The sequence below is a fragment of the Chelmon rostratus genome, chromosome 19, assembly GCF_017976325.1.
Source record: "Chelmon rostratus isolate fCheRos1 chromosome 19, fCheRos1.pri, whole genome shotgun sequence".
Lineage (NCBI taxonomy): Eukaryota > Metazoa > Chordata > Actinopteri > Chaetodontiformes > Chaetodontidae > Chelmon > Chelmon rostratus.
In genome coordinates, this window is record NC_055676.1 from 22252156 (window position 1) to 22268011 (window position 15856).

Below are 15856 nucleotides of genomic sequence, written 5' to 3' on the forward strand. Positions count from 1 at the left end.
AAGCATGAAAGTCTGGCTGCACAGGACGTGACAGCAGAACTGATCATAACTGAAAATACCGCCATATTTTACTACTTTACTGATGTGAGCAAACCTTTAGGAGCATCAGACAACATCAAATATTTATGCTGCTTAGTGCTTGTCCCTGAATTAAATGACCTTGGTACAGTGAGATTTTTTTTGCATTTAAAAGTTTAGTTTTCAGGCTCCCACTCTCTGTTCGCTACCTTTTTTTAACTAATATTGCTTGTTGGGACGTTAGGATTCACGGAGGAGAGGTAGAAGGATGCGTCCTCTGAAGATCTGGAAATATTTCACGTCCGTGTCCGTTTCCTTGACCAGGCGCAGTGACCACAAGCAGGTCTGCACCCCTTTAGTGCGACTGTCATCAATAGCTGTAAAAAAACAGACAGAGAGAGAGACAGACTGTCTTAGCCTTACTTTGTCAGCCCCCACCCATCTCTGCTTTGGCATCTGTCTGTGTAAAATTAACCAGAAGCAAAGCAGAAAGCAGCGAAACGGCGTGTGACTCACACCTTCCTGACGCTCGAAACTATTCACGCACATATCTGTTAAAACCACATTGTTAGCTGCGAGTTTGCCAATTTCTTATCTGGGAATGATTGGTATGAGGACACGGTCTTTTTTTACTTACCAGAACGGGTGAAATCACAAGGACACAAGATGCAATCAGATCGGGGAAATTTATTTTGCTGCTTCATTTCAAATGCAACAGTGAGATATTCATGCCACAAAACTCTCCTAAACTTCACAGTCAATATAAAAATGCCTTCACTAGTCTTATTTTCTCTGCTCTTAGTGGCAAATCATTTTTCTGAGATTCAAAGAAATGGGATTGATTGAATTCTCTGCAAATCAGTTGAAGATCAGCAGTGGCTCACTTTCTAGCTCACCGCCTAACGAGCACCTAGCTGATGTCCAACTAATTGCTGCACGCTATATGGTCAATAGAGAGAGGTCTGACATTCGTAGTATACAGTGGAAAAAGAAGATTCATGAGGCTTTCACGGTTTCACAAAGCCAGCATTGTAAAAGCAGGACCCAGTTAGCTCCTTACTTCACGTTCATCAACTATCAGTGTTCGGTAAAACCTGTTCTCCAGGACATCTTTTGACCAATCTCTGGCCTTTCTCTGCACACAAACCATGACACTCCTGAACAATATCTGTAGCATTTGACACCCAGGTGCATTATGTGCAGACTTAAACCTGCAACTTTGACTGTTTGAACATTCAAAGATGTCAAATTACCTGCAAACATTCAGTGTTTGATGACATAAAGGGCATTGTGTGGGAGGACCATGATGTGTTGGAGTCGAAGGGGTGTTATCTCGCTTAGCTGTGATGACCTCGCGACCCGTTCTCATTCCCAGAGCGTCAAACAGTGTCGCTTTGTTTTGCCCCGCCGCGTCACATGCAGACGCACAGGGCACCCTTTAGCGACCGTATGGGACCCACCGGGCTTTCAACCAACTTCAGCGTAAACACATCCTGGCAACAATCTGAAGTGCCATAAACTTTTGCTGTGTCTTGGTCAGTGATTGGCAAGACTACACGTATGACCACGACCAATCATGGTACGTCTTATTTCAAGATCACATGCGAGTTCAGGCGGGTGAAGCAACTGTCAGTCAAACTGACAGAAGCATTGTGCGTGGTGCTGTGGATGCCATGTTGTGAAACGGTCACAGTTCCGTTCAGGCATCGAAACTTCACGGTTTACTTCAGGTTTCCCACGCGGCGCGGTCTCATTCGTCAACCCCACCCTCCTAAATTTGCGGACTTTCTTGCTCTTTCTACTACGTCACCTCGCTGTTCTCATCTAATTCTGCCACAGATCGGATGGCTTGGCGTTGGTCGGAAGCCCGGTGCGTCTCATACCGATGCCAAAGGGTACCTCGCGCATCGCTATGAGACGCCGAGTGGCGTGACAAAGCCGCGGTATTTGATTGATTGAGACCAGACTCCAACCGCAAGAGCCACAAGGAAGAACGGTTTGCCGCCGAGGTCATTGTTTGTTATTGCTTGTCGCATGCGAATGGATGAACTGATCAAACAGACCAAACAAGGAATTCAACTCTAATATATAATGACAACCTGTTGATAAGTCAGACTCAGCGATTGTGTTGTGATTTCAGTGAGCAGCTAACGCCTCGAACCAACAGGAAACAGACTGACATAACATTCGACACGCAGCACGTAAAGACTGACAGGAGCTGGGATCTCAGGAAGCCGTCACATATTCAAAGCTCACAAATCTGTCGCCTCTGTCAACATATTCATCCACTGGAATGTCAAAAAAATATGCACTGAAAGCTATACATACGAATCTGAAGTATGCGGCAGGAATTTGCTTTTTCACTGAGCGCTTTTTGTCAGTCCGGGAGGGTCAAATTCTGACATTTCAGTGCATTGTGAAGTCAGTGCCTCGGAGTCACTGGCGCGTCCTATTTCGTGTCGCACCGCCTCCAGCCACAATGGAAGCCTCGCTGAACTATCACAACAAGCGAGCGATTATGCATGTCGGGGCAAGCACAGGGCAGGATTTTGTATGTACCTGGAGGAAGTCGATCACTTCGGGAAATTCAAGTGTGGGTAAAAACGAGAATAGCTTGGGGAGTGTGTGTCTGCTCGTGCGGGAGGCCCACCTTTCCTTGTAGTAGGAGGAGAGCAAAGTGCGGATTTCAGCAGATAAATCCGGAGCGACGAGCCCCTCTCCGGGGGAGGAGGGTGTCACTGAAAGAGAAGAAGCACAGACGGGAGCAGGTGTCACTTTTATTGTTTTAAAGAGATCAAACTCTGCAGCTGAAGCCCTTAACTGAAAAAAAAAAATCCTATTCGAATGACACACCCAAATTTTAGATGCCGAGATATTTGGTCCCCTTGGTTGCTGCTATGGAATACAGGTATATACTCTCTGATCAGCGTGACTGAGGTTTTTGTCAGCAGGTGTTGGAGATAATGCACCTATTCCTGTCATCGGCGTCTGGCCCGTTGTTCCAGGCCATTGTTGGGCAGCATTATTTATCTGTTACATCCTGCTATTTACTCAAACCTGTTTGACGGCTCTTAGGCGTCACTCCATCTTTCTACAGATGAACACAAAGCATGCAAGTGAGGCCTTACATTTCACCCTTCATTATATTGTTAGAATTCATGACATGCAGAGACAGATGTGCAAGTAGGTCATGAGAACCTGAGTTACCTATTTGCAAGTTTTAGTTGCGCACAGATTTTTGGGATTTCTGCATATTTTGTCGTGCTGTTGGTGGCAGCCGTTAGTTCCCTTTCATTTCCACATTAACTGCGGATCAATTAGCAGACCCATGAAGCTCGTTTGTGCTGCTTCAGCCACAGTGAAGATTCAGTTTGCATTAAATCGGCCGTAATCGCTCGTGAGAGCTGCCGCTTGTAGCGTTGCTCAGCTCAGTCCTGCGTCATTATGTGGGATTTATGGCCAGGGACTTTCCTGTTTTGGTTCACTCTCACTGCTTTTATCAGCTGTCTGGCAGCGGCATGCGTCTGTTCTGAGCGAATAACCTCCAAAAATCTATAGTGCACTACCTGCCCAGCAACACACAGCAGACAAAGTTATTGACTGCCTGGTGAACGTAGTGGAGCATTTAGCAGCTAAAGAGATTTTTTCTTTAGTGGTCAGCGGTGAGCAAAACAGAGCTTAAGGAGAGTAAATACTGGACTTTCAGTCGTCAGGTGGATACGAACACGACTCCACGTGAATCCTAAGGCAGCTGAGTGTCTGCTGGATGTGTAACTACGCACCTGTTAACATGTTTGCCATATCTGCTTAAAATGTGATAATATGTCATGCTTACAGCTCGTTTGCGATGCACCCACCGGGCCAAAAAACCTGTTATTGCAGCTTTAATTGATCCGTTTCGTAGACTGAGTTGGAAAGTCGTCACTGCATTTTTAATGCAGCAGACTTGTCTTTCGCTGTGACAGATGAGACAACGAAGTACCACCAACAGATTAAAACACGGAAAGAAATGAATGAAGATATTTAAATTAAACACAGAACCAATCCTTTGCAAAATGATAAGCTGTGAGTTTAGGCAAAACCACTGCTAAGGTCCGTGAAAGCCTCTGCTTGTGTCACACTACCTATTTCATGGTATAGCGATCCCTGCTTCCCTGTCATGAGTTTCCTGGAGTTCAGCTTTTCAATCTTCATGAGGTGATTGCAGCACTGCTTCCACTGGCCTGCAACAAACAGCATAAGCAGTCATTTTCAAAGCACATGTCAGGAATTAGTCTACTCCCAGCTTCTGTCTCCGTCAAATTGTATTTACAGTCGTTGGCAAGCTGGCAGTATCGTAATACTTCTGTCAATCTGAGACAACAGATGATGTCATGCCTGTGCCACATACCAGAATAATCTGGTTATAGATGTTGGTATGATACAGTATCTGTTCACATGGCCTATTCAAATATAAACATTGAAGACCTAATTATCTAAATAATTATTTGTTCTTATGCTGTGCTGGCGTCTTGAGGGTAAATATGTGCTTCTGCAGCTTTAAATCTAACTGTGCTTTCACAGGGCAGACTGTGAGCCGGCAGCTGCGAAGAACAGCAACTCATCGAAATGAGGATGATGAAGAAGAAAAGCAAAGCTCCTACACACTCCAGAAATAACCCCTTTAATTAAAAACAAAATCAAATTAATTAGCACTGTAATGGGAGATGTGCTCACTGTCGTACAAGATAAGCGATCTTTGCACACCTGTGCAAAAACAGGTGCGGAGGAGAATAACTGATGAGTGAAAGTACTAAGAATTGGCTCCCACACATGCCAGTTGTCTGAGGAAGGTCTCTTTACCAAAAATAACCGAGCTAATCCGGTGTTGGTGTGTTGTGCTGATAGTAAAAGAGTAAACAACACCCAAAGAGTTCACACACGTTTTACTCATTTTCACCACAAACGTGAAATTTCTCCTGCAATCTTGCTCATGAAAGAAGATTTTTTGCGTGTCTTCATCCTCAGAAATGCACTGTGGCACGAAGAAGCTACAAAAATAACCCGGAGGTGATGAGCCCTGATGATGACCTACATATTTTACATTTTTCGCAGAAAGCTGATGAACTTGTGCTGAACTTGGTGCTCGCCTGCCCTCTGCTCGGACTCAGGACGACACCAGTGGAAAATTAAGTGACGGCTTGATTCAGGGCAGTGGTGTGTGGCATGGACCTCGCATGAACCAGCTCAAACTCCACATTCCTGCATGGGGAGTGGACGTTTTCAGCATACAGCACCGTGACCTCGTGACACAAAAGACAAAGAAACTGAGTCTGCAATGCAGAATTGAAGTGCAGGTGCTTCTAATTGATGTGTGTCATTAACCATAAACTGAATGTGGAGGTTTGAGTTAGCCTGCTGATTTGGACGCAGGGGCATTAAAGCCTGAAGCATGGCTCAAAATTTTATTGTAGTTGACACAAAACTATTCTTTCGTGACATTTTTGGTAATTTTGGGACGTGTTCGGTAATGACATTTTCATTGGTGTAAGCCATGGGTGGGGAAGGTCCAGCATCCGGGTGAGACAGTTGGATCCGGCCCACGAGCCAGTTCATGAAAACAAAAACGAAACTCAGGAACACACACACAAAAAAAAGTCTATGCGGCAACTTTTCAACTTTTTTCAGCATGTGAGGCGAGTGTGTCCAGGTGAACGCCTGTCCTCCTCCCATCAGACCCTCCTCATCAGTTCATTGTGGAGGCTGACGGTTCGGATAAAAAGGTTGGAGGTGTGTCCCGGCAGTCAGTCAGTTTGTGACCAGGAACTGGTCTCCATCCAGACTGCCAAAAGACTCAATTGCCCTCAAACCCTTTGGGCCCTATTCTTCGGACGATTTCACTCTCACTTAGCGACCCGGTTTCAGAAACATCAAGCCTGACGCCCTCTCCCAACAGTCCCAATAATCCAGCAAAACAAGACACTGCCCTTCCCTCGTCATGCCTGGTGGCTGCAGCGGCCGGGGAATTTGAATCTTCTGTCAAAGAAGCATGAAAAACTTTAAAAGTTCCCATGAAAGGGTAGATAGAAGTCTGCCTCTGCAGCCCAGAGGCATTTACATTTTCTATGTCTGAACTAATAATACTATCACAGATTGCAAGGAAAAAAGTGGAATGTGACCCCTCGACTCCACACTGAAACTTCTGCTTGTGATCAATACATGCACCCCCAGATAAAAGATAGTAAACAGGCAGGAACTCATTAAGGATGAAGTTTCTCACTTTGAGGACAAGCTACAGTGATTGTTTGATTTAATCAGGCAGAGTGACAATTTTCTCAAGTAGTTGCTGTCTGCACCAGCTCGTGGACACATAAGACGACATAATTATTGCTGCATTGTAGCAGGCTCTCAAGAATATAATTGTCACCTCCTCTGATTTTCATAAATATGCGCTGTAAGAAATGCCTCTCGGATTTCCCGGCTGTGAGGGAAATTCTCTGAAGCAGCATGTCCCCCACCTTCATCCCCAGATCTTGACAAATCAAGTCAGAAAATCTGCTCAGAGGTCCAGCTCTGCTGCTCTGCTCCCTTTTTAAGATTCATCCATTGTTATGATTGGAGAAGTCGAATGGTTGCTGCGTGCGACTTTCTGGAAACAGACTGGTGGTATTTGGGGCAATTTAAAAACAATGACGATGGCACATGAGGACAAAACATGCATCAGTGCTGTGACCACACTCTTCTTAATGTCACTGTGCTGCATTTGACCTTTGCCAAAGTGGCACTGTCAGCTTAAAGGTCACTCTGATTCAGAACCTGGATGATGGGCGAGCCCCGGGAAGCCCGATCCGCCCATCCAGGAATCAGCTAGCTTGGTTTAAATATTATCTAAGTATTTAGTCTCAGTCTAAGAATTGTATTTCAGCAGGTGCAGCCACACTACAACAGTCAGCTACCACTAGCAACTTTGTAGACTCCAGTAACGTGTTGACGTTACAACCAGGCTTCTCTCCCGCCGTCCCCCAGCACCCTCCTCCACCTCTACCACTACGGGGGTCTGGGTCGCCGTTTCCGCCACAGGCGGCAACCTCACAACCGGGCACCAGCCGTGCATCTGTCAGCAGCCCCTCTCCCAACCCTCATCTTCAGCAGTGTAATTCCGGATGACCTCGGGGCGGTTGAACCTGAACAGGCACTCACGGGTAGCTCTCCAGTCCGGCTCTGCTCAGTGAAGGAACACACATTTTGCCGGTGGTACCACAGCAGAGCCTGCTTAGTGTTCTGTGAAAGGTGACGCTGCCCGTTTCCTTTGTAGACAGTTGAGGGCTTATGCATCATTGGATTTAACATTTACAGTAACAGGCTGCGAGAACACTTTTCCCGTGTTAACACTGCGTTCACTGAGCATCTAAAAGCATGTCACATCTATGTCACACCTCGGAGAGCTCCCCAGCAACGATTCATCGACGGGTTTGACGGCAGGTCGATGGGGCGATGGGGGCTGAAATGACGTGCAGGTAGCACCTAAACCACAGAACAAACTTACAACTCATTTCCATGTTACTGCTGATAAATTCACACCCGAACAGTGTTAGAGAGCGCTTTCATATGCAACAGGAAAGTTATGTTTGCATAATAAACAATATAAATGTACATTTACATTTAATATGAATTTGAGCAACATGCCTCGCATTTTCCAACCTCGCTTGGCAGCAGACGACAGTACATTAAAAAGGCTTTTTTTTACACATTTATAGGTAAATTACCTTTTAATGCAGAACACTGGATGCTTTCTATGCATTCAGATGCAACTTTAATAACAGTTAATGACTTAAATTACAGGAATAATGCAGCACGCTGAAGTGTTCCTGCACACAGGTGTGCAGACTGCTTGACTTTCAATGAGATGCTCTATTGCATTAATGCATATAGTTGCATGTGCATTAAGATTAATATATATTATACTATAATTAACTATTTACTTATTAAAAAGTTCTTATGAACAGATGTGCACAGGAACTCTTGAATATTGAGTGGTTGTGCTTTGCCTTGACGTCAACATGAGCACTTTCTGGCGAGACATTTTTTCACAAAACATGTCAGGATATAGAAATTAACAACCTGACACTGGTTCAGTTTTCACTTTGGCTACATATTCCAACCCCCTGATGTCATCTAGGTGTAGACATGTACCAGTGTATTCATAAAAAAATGCGTTTAATGTAAAAATACAGAGGAGGCTCTGTATTGATGGGAGAGAAGCCAGTTATAAGTATTATATGTACACCACCACCACAGTGTGCAGATGTTACATATATTTGTTTTGAGTATATTGATATATTGAGTTTTGAGGTAGCATTTTTTTTCTTTTCAAGATTTGCAGCTCTGTTGAGTTTGGAAGCTGAAGTTTGCTGGAAAAGTCAATGAAACTAGTGCTGCATTTTCTAACGATGGTGATTACAGTATGTTGTCACATTAGTGGGAATGTGCATGAGAAAACTACTAAATCATTGGCTGTATGACTCAAAGTGGTCATGCTCTAAGAATTTTTACATTACACAAAATGAGACTACGTTGTGAGATAAGGCTCTACTAAATTAGTTGTGGCCCTGACTTTCGGCTCCTTTGTAGTCTACTATATATAAGTAGAACTACCTCAGGAGACAATACATATGGCAAATTGTGTGTGAGCTGTCTGGTCCAAGGTTATTAAGTTGCGTATATTCATATTCCAAAACGGTGGAGGCAGGCTTCAGAGTCTTCATTATCATGTTAATGTCTTACAGGTATGTCACGCGTGTGAGGTTAATGTGCATGCGTGTCACCTGTGAGGAGATAAATGCATTTTTACCTTCTGTTCTCGTTCAGCACATGATAAGGTACAGAGCTATACAGCTCATGATCTGAGTACAACATCAGACAGCTGTCACACACATCAAAAGACAGGCAGGTATCACTGATGTCACAAACATGCCATGAAAGAATGCCGTCCTGCAGGTATCAGCACATATATTTCGACTGCTTTCAACTGCGCATACAAACCCTCATAAGCAATCCCTCAGACATTTCCAGTATAGATACTTGGCTGAGTTTGAGTTATGCTGTAATCGAGTGTAGCTTGTTTCTCCTGCTCCTTTAGATAAAGCTGTTCTCACACCGTTCACCTGTGTTGTGCAGTTGCAGTTGATCAAAGAGAAAAATGAAGCATGAATGCATGCTGTTTCATTTAATAGTGTTACTTGGACTAGTTTATACGAAAATACAGAAGACGTAAGACTAAGACATTAATATCAGTTTTTCACTCTGCAACTGCTCCAGCTGGTGTGAAAATGTTAAAGCCTCGTGTAAAAACCTGGCACACAGTGACGGTCTGAAGTGATGACTGCAGTCTGTTGCAGTTTTGATGATATTGGACAAGCATGTGCTGCCTTGTGCTTGCAGAACACAGTGGATTAAATAACATGTGTTCCACGTGGATTAAGGAACGTAGGCTTTGTACTTTTTTTTCAGCATTGAGGAAGCCATATTAAGTGGAGGATCTAGGGGTCCAAGAAATTCTGCATTCTGCTGCACCAGTTTGTCTCTTCTGCATGGTTTTATTGTGTAAATGTCTTCATTTGTGTAGAGAAAAAGACGTTTTGAGAAAAAAATGCCCCAAATTGTACTCCTTTTCCCTTCTGGCTCCTTCATGGTGCACAGTTGCTTCTTCTTCTTTCCATTTTATGGCAGATTACAGCCATTGCTTTCGAGGTTTCTGCCATCATGTTGCATTCTGCCCCCAGTAAAATCATTTCATTTTCATCTTGCTTTATACAAAGTGAGGTTAGTTAGTGGGGTATGTTGGCCAGAGCTGTAAATGTCATAAAGGTGGCTTTTTGTTAACCTGGCTAATTTAGGCTGCACACCTAACCTGCTTCAGAATGCCCCACCCTGTCGCAGATTCTTTTTCCGGTGATATCCTCTACAAGCAAGAAATAGATAGAGACGAAATTGGTGCTTGTAATTGCAGCAGCACACGTGCATTTGTTCCTCACATCAAACTAACCAGATATAACGTGTTACTTAGTGAACTGGAGAGGTAGGCTGCTGGCTACTGACAGAAAGACACGTCATAGGAATGCAGTTTATCCATACCATTAACTGAAGCCTCAAAAATAACCATAAAGTTGAGCACAAAGTTCTGATTATCAGACATTAAATGAGCATTAGTGGATCAACAAAAGCAGCTTTTTATGGCAGGGCTCCGGAACAGATTGTGTTTGTATGTCAGTTTGTTTGTTAATTAGCAGGATTTAAAAACTTGAGAGATTACAGGAAAATTTGGTGCACAATTAGAAGCAAGACAAGAACAGGTGAGTGTTTTTGGGTGCCGATGTGGGTCGTACTGTACCGGACCGGCCCTGCATGCATGCTTTGATGCAGATCTGACGTTGATTCATTTGTGTGCATACCGTGAGGTGTGTCAGCATACCAAAGCGCTTTCTAGAACCATTATAATTAATGGCAACACTACAGCAATTGATCTTTTCTTGGCCCACAGCCTAAATTCACACCTTTAAAATGTTTCACTCAGAAACTTCAAACTTTTCCTCAGGCTCCCAAAATATAGTCTCAACAGCTGTGCTAGTGGCTAGTGTTAGAGGCTAATGGGTTACACTGTCAGTTTTGTTCTTCCAGGGCTCACTCATGTTGTAGACTTGTTGCCAGAGGGTCTCGGTCCAGCACTGCGTGTCTTCAGGTGCAGGCGTGGTCAGCATGTAGGTCACGTCCTCGCCTTGGTGCTGCGTGCTGACGTATATACTCTTGCAATGGACAGGACCTCCGTCTGACACACAGACGAGGGTATCCTGACAGAAAAACACACACAACATCATTATTCAGATGATCGGGTTGGAGTTTTGCTTGAATAAGCATGAAAAGGTACCAAAGGTGTGTTGTCTTAGAAACATCCACCTTAGCTCAGATATCACAGGAAGCCACAGTGCTACCGTACACACTACTGAGATATTAATAGCTGACAGCTTCAACCGCAGTTCAACGGAAGGTCTAAGGAAATGCTGCAGGTAAAAACATCCTTTTACAGATATATCAGCTGCAGGAGCACGTTTGAATTCAATTTCTTTGTATGATTTAACTATATCATGTACAATAAGGTAGTTTAATCATGGGGTTCTCCATTAAGGGGTCAGTCCCCTGCAAAAGGTCACAAGATAAATCTGGAGCATCGTGACAGGATTAATGAAACAAAAGTTCTGCTGCACCAATCTGCATTCATTTTTCAACCTTTTTTGTGAAATATTAGATAATTTGACATCTAAACACATCTAAATTACACAATCTGAGAGGTTTAGAGAGGAAATCACTGCTAACAGCCCATAAACATCTTAACCATGTGACACTAAGTAAACATAAGATAAAACAGTTGCAAACATATGCATTGTATCTTCTAAGATCGTCCAATGTAAATCCAAAAGTAACTATTAACTGCAGCTGACAGATGAATGGAATGGAAGGAAAAAGTACAATGACAGTACAGGTACAAAGTCGTATAAAATCAAACACCAAAGCTAAGTTCAAGTGCCTCAGAACAGCAGGAACAGTTACAAAGGGCCTCCTCTCTGAGAACGTTTTTCATTAAATCACCAGTGCACTCTGGTGGCCTCGGCCTGTTATTGTAATCAACATGAAAAAAACTGTAAATGAATCCATTTGTTTATTCATGGCTTCTCATTTAGAACCGACCTTTTTGATGGGGATTACAAGTAATGGCTTGTCCTCAGACTCCAGGTTATCTGGACTCTGATAGCAGAGAAGACTTTGTCCCCTGAGGGTCCCATAGACATTTTTCCAGCAATTAAGGTCCTCTCCAAGCTGAATGAGAGCAGGGAGGAGAGTGATACTGTGAATGACAATGGGATTTTTAAAAGATCACAAAGCAGGATAACACATGATAATGTAGTCACCTTAACCTTGAGCTGGCCACTTATGACTGGCTGAATCATGCACAGAGGCTGAGCAACCAGGCGGCAGCACATGTTGCCATACAGAGGCAACCAGAATGGACTGTCCTCTGGAAAAGCAAAGAGATTCAGGATTAGAGGAGAAGAGACAAGAAGAAGATAGGAGAGGACTTATAACTCACCTGTTGCTGCTACAGACAAATCATGAGTTTTGAAACCTTCCTGGACGTGTTCGAGTCTCAGTGTTGTGTGAGCCAGCAGGTTAAACTTAGGCCTCCTTCAGACAGAAAGCAATGGGCAAAATCAGTCTTTTTCAGGTGTCACTCAGCTCTAAAACATTTCCCTTTAGAGTTTCAGGGAGGGGCGTCATCCTCACAGTGTAGACAGGTAAGGGGATAAAGGCGGTGACGCACTTCGCACAGGTCCGAAACCTCCTCCGCTGGAAATGGATCCACAAAACGCTGCAGACTCAAACGCAGCACGGATCCTTTTCCCGGAGGAGCATCCCAGAGAGCCACCCAGACAGCTCACTCTCCTGGGTCCTAGAGCCCCCGAGGAGAAATCCTCCACCACACAACTGCTGTACAGCTCAACACGAAGCTGGAACCCCGGGCCCACCTCGTTGCTGCTTGCACACATTCACACAAGGATGCATGAAATGTCTTGAAAGTGGGATTGGGCAAAAACTGAACCTCTAAAAAGCTGCCTAAACAGTTGGCTTACAATATGAGAGAGTCTTCAAAACAGATGTCAGTTAAAGTCCTGTCTACCATCACCAGATCAGTGTTGTGGATCTCTGTGCCGCACTGAAGCAGGCAGAATACAGCGTAGCGATGAAGCTCTGCAGGGAAAAAGAATCGAGCAAAGAAGGCAACTGATTCTAAACTCTCTTACAATCCACCTGATCTCAGCTGAGACCTTCACATCAGTTCCCCTGATCACACCACTCAGGTTTACCTCCTTTGTTCTTGAAGTACTCTGAGTCTTTCCACATCAGTGGGATTCGCAGGTCTACAGAACACAAATAACAAAGTTAGAAATATAAAAAGTTAAAGTATTCTTATAGGGGTGTTTTGTTAACGCTCACCTGAAAGGGCTACTTTTCCCAAACACGGCACTTTGTCTTCAGATGGCCTGCAGTAAAAGAAGTAGATCATCCATCCAACAAGCCACATATACACACTGTACAGTACAGTCTAGTATGTGCAGGGGGGGACAAAATAAAAGGAACACTGATGGAATACAGTACAAAACAGCACAAATTAGCCTCAAGAAGAAGAAGACAGCTGAATGAACACATCTGCTAGACAATCACAAAAAAAACGGACTGTCTTGTGTTCTATGATGATAATATTGGCATTCTACCATATTGTATTATATTCAGTTAAAACGTTAAGTGTCCACCATAGCATACAGAGTCTATGCTTGTAAATTCACTATGTATATGTGTAATGTTACACACATATATGCATTATAAACACAATAAATCAGGTAAAATCCCACATCTGAACAAAACACTCCAAGGATTGAAAAGGTTAGCTTGTCTGCCCTCTAGTGGCTGACAGGAGGCATATCCTTCAACAACGTGCTTCCACTTACACAATGAGTGGAATAAATCTACTACTTGTTCCCACATATACAATATGTCCTTGCACTCCTGACCTGCGTCCCGCTCTCTGCAGAATCTGAGCTTTCCTCATCCCCTGTAGTTGGCTGAGCAAGGCCAGAATTCTGGCGTTGCAGGTGAGCAGGCTCTTGGAGGCCTCCAGGGCCTGCTCTCTCCTGGAACAGGCTGCCAGCAGCTTACTGGCCCCCTCCTGCATTCGCACCTCCCTCTCAATTTGCTTCAGCACCTCTTCGTCCTGTTCCGACATTAGTGGAGAAAATAACATTCTTTTAATCAAACATATCAATATTCATTTCATTTTGACTATAATTAAAGAAAGATTAACAAATCAGAGTGCTCTAATGATGGTACTGAGGATTATCTGACTTCCGGACTGCCATGAAACTTTGCCTGGACAGTAATGCCCCCCCGAGGAAGAATCCTCCTGACTCTGCTGATCCCCTGACTTTTCACCCAATCTTATAAAATTTCCAAATTTCATGGTCCCCAGAGGATGCATCCTAATTACTTAAGTGATCTCTGACTTTTCACCCAGCACGGGTCCAAATTTCCATGTATCCAGTGAAATAGCTCAACATCTGGCCAGATGGATTGGTAATACCTGTTGCACATACATGCATGGTTCCCAGACATTTAACTGACCTCCTGACTTTTCCTCTAATGACACCGGGTGGTTTTGAGTAAAATGTCTTGACAACTATTGGACTGATTGCCTTGAAAGTCGTTACAAACAGGTCATCAAACATCAGGTCAAAATTTGACCTTGTCCAACTAGCTTATGAGCTAATATCTGCAAAACTGATGACATTCCCATTAACCTCAGCTCTGCTTTGATAAATGTGCTCTAACATGCAAAGCTGAGGGGATGAACATGGTAAACACGTGCTGAACATCACATTGTTAGCATGCCACTGACCCACATCTGTTACATAAGAGCCCAGAACTCATGGGGTGACACTTAAATTCATGCATCACAGAGCACGAAGATGAGACTGGTTTCAGGTGAGTTGGTTCGATCACAAAGTGATGACAAGCCGCATGTTGTTGGAACTTAACCTCAACACAATACACAATGTTCCCTTTGTCTGGCTGCAACAACATACTCTATTGTTCTCTGACAGGTAAGAAAAACAATTCTGTGTATGGAGCAATGGGAAACTCTTCTTTCCTTATTGATAATCCACTTAGTAGCATGTTGCTAATGATCTTTTTATAGGAGGGTATCTGTTTTTTAAACCTTTGTCTCGTTGAGTTTAAAAATCTGCACAGGCATAAAACAAACATGACAAATTAAGACGAAAACAAAAAGTCAAGGAATCACAAAATATCAAAAAAACATACAAAACATCTGCATCCAGATGTTCCTGCTTCCAAGTCATTTAGAATCATTTTAAATGTGTCCAGTGTTAGAGCTGATAAGATGGAAGCAGATCAATAGCCTTATAAATACAATATCATTTCTTCTTCTGCTTTATTATTTCATTCTGTGGACATTATTATTATTATTTTGTCCCAATGATTAATTTTTTTTGTCTTTTTACAGTGTTCAGAGCTTGTAAAAACAGCCATGTGCATGTGGTTATGTTGAATGGACCAGAAGTGAATTGTACTTGATGTGATTTTTCTATGACAACAACATTTTTCCACCATCAGTTCAATAACACACAAACTCACATGAATGGCGTTATATAAGCTTTTTAGACTTGTTTCACAATGGACATAATAACATAGTGTTATCTGATGGTTAATGCCACATTCTTGGACACAGTCTTTTGAGGTTTACCTTGCATTTACCATGCAAGTAAGGTCAAGTGCAGCTTTAGGGATCAGAAGGATGTTGCATAATTCAGTCATGTTTCTGAGCCTTAGCCCTGCTGTTAAGTTGCATTTTTTCTTCTGAATATATCCCCCATAATTACATAACCTGTACTTCACTCAACTGGTGCAGCAAAAAGCTTAAATGGATAGTTTGTGCCATAATATAATAGCTTTCAAATAGCATCAAGGGCGCAAATTGACTGTGATCATCTGTGTATGTTCACAGAACCACAGTATACAGATTCAAGGGCATCCGTTAACAAGTTGTTAAAGTGCAAATCTCTCAGCATTTTTCATCAAACCAGTTAGATTTTGCTTCATGAAAACAAAACAGAATCATCCATGCACTCCTGTCCTGAAGCACAATGTGATCAACCTATAATGAATATTCAGAAATGCCCAAAAAACATTTAAAAAACAATGTTGTTTCACTAACCTGGGTGTTATCATTCAT

General features: G+C 43.2%; 1 protein-coding gene across 1 annotated transcript; it reads right to left on the bottom strand.

Annotated features, from left to right (window-relative positions):
- Positions 1-88: 88 nt before the first annotated feature.
- On the bottom strand, positions 89-15856 carry LOC121623472 (rhotekin-like). Its single transcript, XM_041960745.1, has 13 exons — positions 15839-15856; positions 13620-13819; positions 13045-13091; positions 12915-12968; positions 12681-12798; positions 12334-12582; positions 12140-12234; positions 11961-12067; positions 11740-11868; positions 10682-10844; positions 4143-4241; positions 2669-2756; positions 89-395 (listed from the first exon to the last, which is right to left on the bottom strand). Exons 1-13 carry the CDS (start codon positions 15854-15856, stop codon positions 389-391), a joined length of 1374 nt encoding a protein of 457 aa, XP_041816679.1. The 3' UTR covers positions 89-388.

Excerpts from the sequence above, each read along its gene's own strand:
- LOC121623472 (XM_041960745.1), bottom strand. Across the intron at positions 13,092-13,619 it reads CTGCAGAGAGCGGGACGCAG|GCCATCTGAAGACAAAGTGC; the intron begins GTCAGGAGTGCA and ends CTTTTACTGCAG. Across the intron at positions 11,869-11,960 it reads GTGGCCAGCTCAAGGTTAAG|CTTGGAGAGGACCTTAATTG; the intron begins GTGACTACATTA and ends GCTCTCATTCAG.